The 6,964-nt window shown below is 40.7% G+C and overlaps 2 protein-coding genes across 2 annotated transcripts; both read right to left on the reverse strand.

Annotated features, from left to right (window-relative positions):
- Positions 1-3,878: 3,878 nt before the first annotated feature.
- LOC145805559 (uncharacterized) lies at positions 3,879-4,761 on the reverse strand. Its single transcript, XM_082900720.1, has 4 exons — positions 4,601-4,761; positions 4,474-4,503; positions 4,149-4,399; positions 3,879-3,911 (listed from the first exon to the last, which is right to left on the reverse strand). Exons 1-4 carry the CDS (start codon positions 4,644-4,646, stop codon positions 3,879-3,881), a joined length of 360 nt encoding a protein of 119 aa, XP_082756846.1. The 5' UTR covers positions 4,647-4,761.
- A 154-nt stretch (positions 4,762-4,915) lies between these two features.
- On the reverse strand, positions 4,916-5,874 carry LOC145805894 (uncharacterized). The gene is made up of 2 exons (XM_082901273.1): positions 5,781-5,874; positions 4,916-5,705 (listed from the first exon to the last, which is right to left on the reverse strand). Exons 1-2 carry the CDS (start codon positions 5,850-5,852, stop codon positions 5,055-5,057), a joined length of 723 nt encoding a protein of 240 aa, XP_082757399.1. The 5' UTR covers positions 5,853-5,874; the 3' UTR covers positions 4,916-5,054.
- Positions 5,875-6,964: the final 1,090 nt, after the last annotated feature.

Genomic DNA, 6,964 nt, shown 5'->3' on the forward strand with positions numbered 1-6,964 from the left:
TTTCCATTTGACATAGGCAAAACTTTGCCCATGACAAAGTGGAAATGAATGAGGCACTAAAATAAAATATTAAATATATAAAAATTTTACACAAAATGTTTATAATAACTTGTGTATTCGGAAGCGGCCAAACCCTTTTTAGGGCTTAAGACAAAATTCAAAAGGGAGCCTTTTCAATATTTAAATGTGAGTAATGATATATAAACCTATATATATATATATATATATAATGTGTTGAATTGTGACATGGCTAAGCCCATAAAGAATATAGTCCATCATTTAGGGCGCAATACATAATTCAAATCACTACAAAAAAATTTGTTTTTTGCGACGGTAAGCGGCCGTCGCAAATGCTCCCGGAAGCCGTCGCTAATACCTTTTGCGACGGTAATCTGGTTTTTTGCGACGGTAGGGGGGGTCGCGACAGATGGGGTTGCAAAAGACCTTTCACGACGGTAAGTACCGTCGCCATTAGTTTCTGCGACGGTAAGGTATGTTTTTTGCGACGACATTTTTCCCGTCGCAAATAATGGGGAAAAAATCACTTTTCGCGACAGCACGTAATTCCCGTCGCAAAAAGTGAGTTTTTGAGACGGGAACATTACCGTCGTTAAAGGCTCTGGCATCTTATAAGTATTGGCGACGGCACAGTTTACCGTCGCTAAAGGTGTCCTCTACATTCAACAAGACAGCTTTTGCGACTGTGTTGGTACCGTCGCAAAAGCCTATTAATGGTTTTTGCGACGGGTTCTTCTCCCGTCTCAAAAAATAAAAAAATAAAAAAAACCCTGCTGATAAATTATTAAAAAAATTAAAATAACCTGTATTAGATAAAAAATAAGTATAAAAAATTGAAAAATTACAGAATAATATAAATACGTACATAAACAAAAATTGACAAATAATGAAAATTAATAATCTTGTTCCATTCATAGCAATACATAAATAAAAATTCATAACAATAAAAATTATGCCACTACATAACGTCGCATAATACATACATAATGTTGCTCCCAAATTTAAATAACATAAATCAAAATCAAAATCAAAAGTTTTCGTCTTCATTCGTTCGTGGGTTACAAAAACAAAAATTGGTTATAATCTTGATACGCCCGCATTCCAGAAAAAGCCAACTGCTACTCCGGAAAGATTTGAAAAAAACAAGATAAAAATAATTAAAAACCATAAAATGTGTTAATATTTTAATTATAGAAAAATGTAACGCCTCGAATTCAAGTTTCTTAAAGAAGTAGTTTGCCTAAAGTGAAATCCGACTCTAACTCCCAAACCGGGAACCCGATGCGAGCCCCGTCTTCTCCCACAAGTCTCTCGTGCCTAGGCGGTCGTGTGTGCCAAGTTTCGTGCTAAACCGACGCCGTTTGGTGATTTTGGGGCGTTAACTCCTCAAATTCAAGTTTCTTAAGGAAGTAATTTGCCTAAAGTGAAATACGGCTCTAACTCCCAAACCGGGAACCCGATTCGAGCCCCGTCTTCTCCCACAAGTGTCTCGTGCCTAGGCGGTCGTGTGTGCCAAGTTTCGTGCTAAACCGACGCCGTTTGGTGATTTTGGGGCGTTAACGCCTCGAATTCAAGTTTCTTAAAGAAGTAGTTTGCCTAAAGTGAAATCCGACTCTAACTCCCAAACCGGGAACCGGATTCGAGCCCCGTCTTCTCCCACAAGTCTCTCGTGCCTAGGCGGTCGTGTGTGCCAAGTTTCGTGCTAAACCGACGCCGTTTGGTGATTTTGGGGCGTTAACGCCTCGAAAAGAAGTTTCTTAAAGAAGTAGTTTGCCTAAAGTGAAATCCGACTCTAACTCCCAAACCGGGAACCCGATTCGAGCCCCGTCTTCTCCCACAAGTCTCTCGTGCCTAGGCGGTCGTGTGTGCCAAGTTTCGTGCTAAACCGACGCCGTTTGGTGATTTTGGGGCGTTAACTCCTCAAATTCATGTTTCTTAAGGAAGTAATTTGCTTAAAGTGAAATCCGGCTCTAACTCCCAAACCGGGAAACCGATTCAAGCCCCGTCTTCTCCCACAAGTCTCTCGTGCCTAGGCGGTCGTGCGTGCCAAGTTTCGTGCTAAACCGACGCCGTTTGGTGATTTTGGGGCGTTAACGCATCGAAAAGAAGTTTCTTAAAGAAGTAGTTTGCCTAAAGTGAAATCCGGCTCTAACTCCCAAACCGGGAACCCGATTCAAGCCCCGTCTTCTCCCACAAGTCTCTCGTGCCTAGGCGGTCGTGTGTGCCAAGTTTCGTGCTAAACCGACGCCGTTTGGTGATATTGGAGCGTTAACGCCTCGAATTCAAGTTTCTTAAAGAAGTAGTTTGCCTAAAGTGAAATCCGACTCTAACTCCCAAACCGGGAACCCGATTCGAGCCCCGTCTTCTCCCACAAGTCTCTCGTGCCTAGGCGGTCGTGTGTGCCAAGTTTCGTGCTAAACCGACGCCGTTTGGTGATTTTGGGGCGTTAACTCCTCAAATTCAAGTTTCTTAAGGAAGTAATTTGCCTAAAGTGAAATACGGCTCTAACTCCCAAACCGGGAACCCGATTCGAGCCCCGTCTTCTCCCACAAGTCTCTCGTGCCTAGGCGGTCGTGTGTGCCAAGTTTCGTGCTAAACCGATGCCGTTTGGTGATTTTGGGGCGTTAACGCCTCGAAAAGAAGTTTCTTAAAGAAGTAGTTTGCCTAAAGTGAAATCCGACTCTAACTCCCAAACCGGGAACCCGATTCGAGCCCCGTCTTCTCCCACAAGTCTCTCGTGCCTAGGCGGTCGTGTGTGCCAAGTTTCGTGCTAAACCGACGCCGTTTGGTGATTTTGGGGCGTTAACGCCTCGAATTCAAGTTTAGAACGCAAAGATGCATTTTAGCTTAGAATGCAAAGATAAATTTTATACCTGATCTTCTGGCGGTGGTGTATATGGATTCTCGTCTTCTGCAGATTCCCTAAATGCCCGGTGGCCACTCGATGCATCAGGAACCTATGTTAGTCAGTGCATAATGTGTTAATCATATTCGAATTTCATACATAATCTTGAGTGAAAATTGAACTATCAAACAATTGTGATGTTTATATGGAACCTGTCTGTTGGGATCCACACTCGCCCCCTGTGACACAAGGGCCATCATCTCAGCTCTCATCTGCTGCAAATGTGTAGAGAACTCTGCTCGCAGCTCCTCCCTCAACTCATCCCTTAGCTCAGCACGAACCTGCTGCGTGATCTGATCAATAGTCGATGGATGGGGTGTTGACTGTGATGGCCCAGCACCATCCTTATACACCACTCTCCGAGGCACGATTCTCCCGTATGTGCGACAATATTCATGTCTGTCATGACCTATCAACTCATGGAAAATGGCATTCCTAGCCTCCAAAGTCCGACCATCCTCAGGTATCATAGAGAGTTGACGATTAAACTCATCCTGTATTGAATAAGACACACAAGTATACACGAAATTAAAATGGTTGACACACAAAAAATAAACTTTAAATACAATCAAAGGTGTTTGGAAACTACCAAGGTCTGGATAACCTCTGGGTCATCTACTCTACGTGTCATAAGCCAAACATTCATCTTATCAGTAGACTCCCCCTTACTGGTCATCTACATTTTTTTTTAGAAATATGAAAATTAGAATCCAAATAATTTGCAAATATACAATGTTTATTTATATAGAAAAATAAAACAATAAAATGTAAACCTCATGCCGTATCTGAGAGAAAGTAGTACGCCCTGTGGTATGAGCTATGCCGTGAGCTCGCCGATTTTTAGCGTTCCTACTTGCAATTTTCTATAACAAGTTCAACAAATGTAAGTATGTAAATATGATTTGTATGTTTACATATCATAAATATAACGTAATTGTATACCTCGGCATCGGAATTACGCCAATACTCTACAAGTTGTTCCCACTGGCTTGGCACAACATTCATAGGAACATCATCCTTCAGATTAGGATCGGAGCTTCTAGGCTTGAAATACTTAGCCTTAAGCTTGTTCTTGTGATCCTTCCATATGCTGTTGCAGTTTTTCATGCAGATTGGCTTGTACTCCTCTGGACATATATTCAAATTGTCCTATAAAACACAAAGTTTAAGGCTAAGTATAACACAAATTTGGAATTCGAATTTGTGGACAAAAATATACTTTTACCTTCACATCCTTCCAGATGGCATCAACAATATCATCAGGCACACTGTTCCAGTCAACAAAAGTAAGAGGAACAATGTTACCATTCCGGACAATAATGCCAAGTTGAGTAGTTAACTTGGCCACGTTATCTCCTATTGGGCAGTAATTTCCATCAAATTGTATGTGCAGCTTTTTACCAGTACCCCACTCTTTAATGCCCTTGGCACATCCTCTACCACGCCTAGTCGAGGTTGATGAAGAACTAACATGACCTGCGATATACAATAATAATAAACAATATGCAATGGTAACAACCAAATGTAAATACAAATCATATCAAATAAACCTGATGTGGGCTGTGAAGAAGTCGAAGGGTCTGCAAAATACAATGAGAATAAACAAGTTATATATAATGAGCATAAATAAATGTATGTGTAAATAATTTTCATGCAAATCAAAGCAAATTTAAATACCTGCGGATGGCTCATAAGCTGATGATGATAGCTGCTGTGGTGCCATTGATGGTGGACGCACCGATGGTAGGCGTGGAGGCCGAGTACATGGTAGCTGCTGTGGTGCCACTGATGGTGGTCGATACGGTGGTAATGGCCCCTCAGATGGTGGTGGCACTAATGGCCCCTCTGATGCTGCCCGATGTGATGCCTCCTCTAATGGTGGTGCTACTGATGTCCTGTTATGTAGCACATCAGACATCATGCGCCGGGGATGATCAGGCTTCCTCTTCCTTCCCATAATAATCTGCAAGCAATATAACATTAATTGACATTAGAAACATAGACAATGGTTTGTCATCAACTATAATATGACATGAATTAAACTAATACAATTACAAAGACAAAGTAAATTAATAAATTGATGATTAACTACAACCTTGGCCTTAATTGAATTACTAATGTTGATTACATATCAGCCTATTTGAACATCAACTGTTTCCCCTTCTGCGGCTTCCCTCACCCAACCAACTTCTTCATCACGAAGCATTATATTTTCTTCCAATTGTTGGCTCATGTATGGCTCGATTTGTGGATCAGTTGAACTCATATCAAATAAACCTCTTTGAGACATCTTCACCACGACTTGCCAGTCTGGTTGTAACGGGTCTGCAACATACCAAACTTGCTCTGCTTGGGACGCCAAGATGAAAGGTTCATTGGTAATTCGATCATCTCGGTACAACAAATGATTGAAGTTCACCAACGTAAAATTGAAGACATCTTCTTTCTTTCCGTGAATGTTGTCAATCCAATCACACTTAAACAACACATGTTTCTTCTCATTGGAATATCGAATCTCAACAATATCTGTCAATTGTCCATAATAGTACACAGACCCCAGATGAGGATTCTTGTCTTTTCGACTAGCATAACTTATGGTATCTGCCTTCAAAGCTACACCACAATTTTGTGTGGCTCGACGATCATCCATGGCCTTTACTCGATACCGAAACCCATTCAGTATATACCCGTTGAACCTCCTTGCCAGGTTATGAGGACCATTTGCCAATAGAATAATCTCTTCAGAAAGTATGACATCAGTAGTCCTTCGCAAAGTTTGGACCTATTTAACACGAAATGTAAAATTTAAAATGTAGATCGACTTAAGTAACTAGAATCTATAGAGTTAAATACATACATGTTCCTTGAACCAAATGTGAAAAGTTTCAAAATGTTCACGCCGAAGTTGATGATCGTCGACACGAGGCATTTTGAGCTTAAGTACTTCAAGGTGTTTGCTGTGTAGATTGAAATTTTAGCCATACAAAAATTTTAGTTGAAATTTCAATAAAACATAATAAAATATTGAGTAAGTGACTTAACCTACTTTATGAATGGTTGAACCGCGCTTGTATTGCATAAGATGTACCAATGAGCTTGTACCCAAGAAGTATTATCAAGATAAAAGCTTGTGTTTTCACCAGTAGCATGACCCAAATTATCAGCACCACTATAGTTCCTCACGGGTCGACTAGATTTGGTTTCCACATCACTGAGATATTGTGCACAAAAATTCATGCATTCTTCCATAAGATATCCTTTAGCAATTGATCCTTCAGGACGAGCTCTATTACGCACGTATTGCTTCAAAGTAAGAAGATACCTCTCAATTGGATACATCCATCGAAACTGAATCGCTCCACCCAATAACGCTTCATCAGCTAGATGTATAGGCAAGTGCTCCATTATATCAAAAAAACTCGGAGGAAATATTTTCTCTAGATGACAAAGTGTTACAGCGATACGATCTTTAATATATTGCAAATCCGTCGCACGATTCACTTTCGAACACAATTGTCTAAAGAAATTGCTCAATTCAATCAAGGGTTCAATTACATTCTTCGGTAACGATCTGCGAATAGCCAATGGAATAAGTTGTTGCATCAGAATATGACTATCGTGGCTCTTAAGACCCCCAATGCTTCTATCATGTAAGCGCACACGACGTGATATATTGGATGAATACCCGTCAGGAACTCTTACTTCCTTCAACACTTTCAAGAACAAATCTTTCTCATCCTTGGTCATCGTGAATTGTGCTGGTGGTAAATAGGCTTTATTCGACCCTCTTAACTGCAAATGTAGGGGTTTTCTAATATTCATATCTTGTAAATCACGCCGAGCATTAACACCATCCTTCGATTTTCCTGCAACCCCTAATATTGTCCACAACACATTGTCACAAACATTCTTCTCTATATGCATCACATCGAGGTTGTGTCTTATTAGATTGTGCTCCCAATATGGCAATTCATAAAAGATACTCTTTTTCTTCCAACTATGGGTGCGATGTCCAACTTTCTCCTTCTCTACCTGTCTCCT

This window comes from Camellia sinensis, chromosome 13 (genome assembly GCF_055761805.1).
Source record: "Camellia sinensis isolate YWXY chromosome 13, ASM5576180v1, whole genome shotgun sequence".
Lineage (NCBI taxonomy): Eukaryota > Viridiplantae > Streptophyta > Magnoliopsida > Ericales > Theaceae > Camellia > Camellia sinensis.

What these genes read in the sequence shown, in the direction of transcription:
- LOC145805559 (XM_082900720.1), bottom strand. Translation starts at nt 4,646, where the DNA reads ATGGCACCACAGCAGCTATCATCATCAGCTTATGAGCCATCCGCAG. An exon ending in TTCTTCACAGCCCACATCAG is followed by an intron (nt 4,400 to 4,473) that starts GTTTATTTGATA and finishes TGTATATCGCAG; the next exon opens with GTCATGTTAGTTCTTCATCA. An exon ending in CCATCTGGAAGGATGTGAAG is followed by an intron (nt 3,912 to 4,148) that starts GTAAAAGTATAT and finishes TGTTGTGCCAAG; the next exon opens with CCAGTGGGAACAACTTGTAG.
- LOC145805894 (XM_082901273.1), bottom strand. Translation starts at nt 5,852, where the DNA reads ATGCCTCGTGTCGACGATCATCAACTTCGGCGTGAACATTTTGAAACT. An exon ending in ACATTTGGTTCAAGGAACAT is followed by an intron (nt 5,706 to 5,780) that starts GTATGTATTTAA and finishes CGTGTTAAATAG; the next exon opens with GTCCAAACTTTGCGAAGGAC.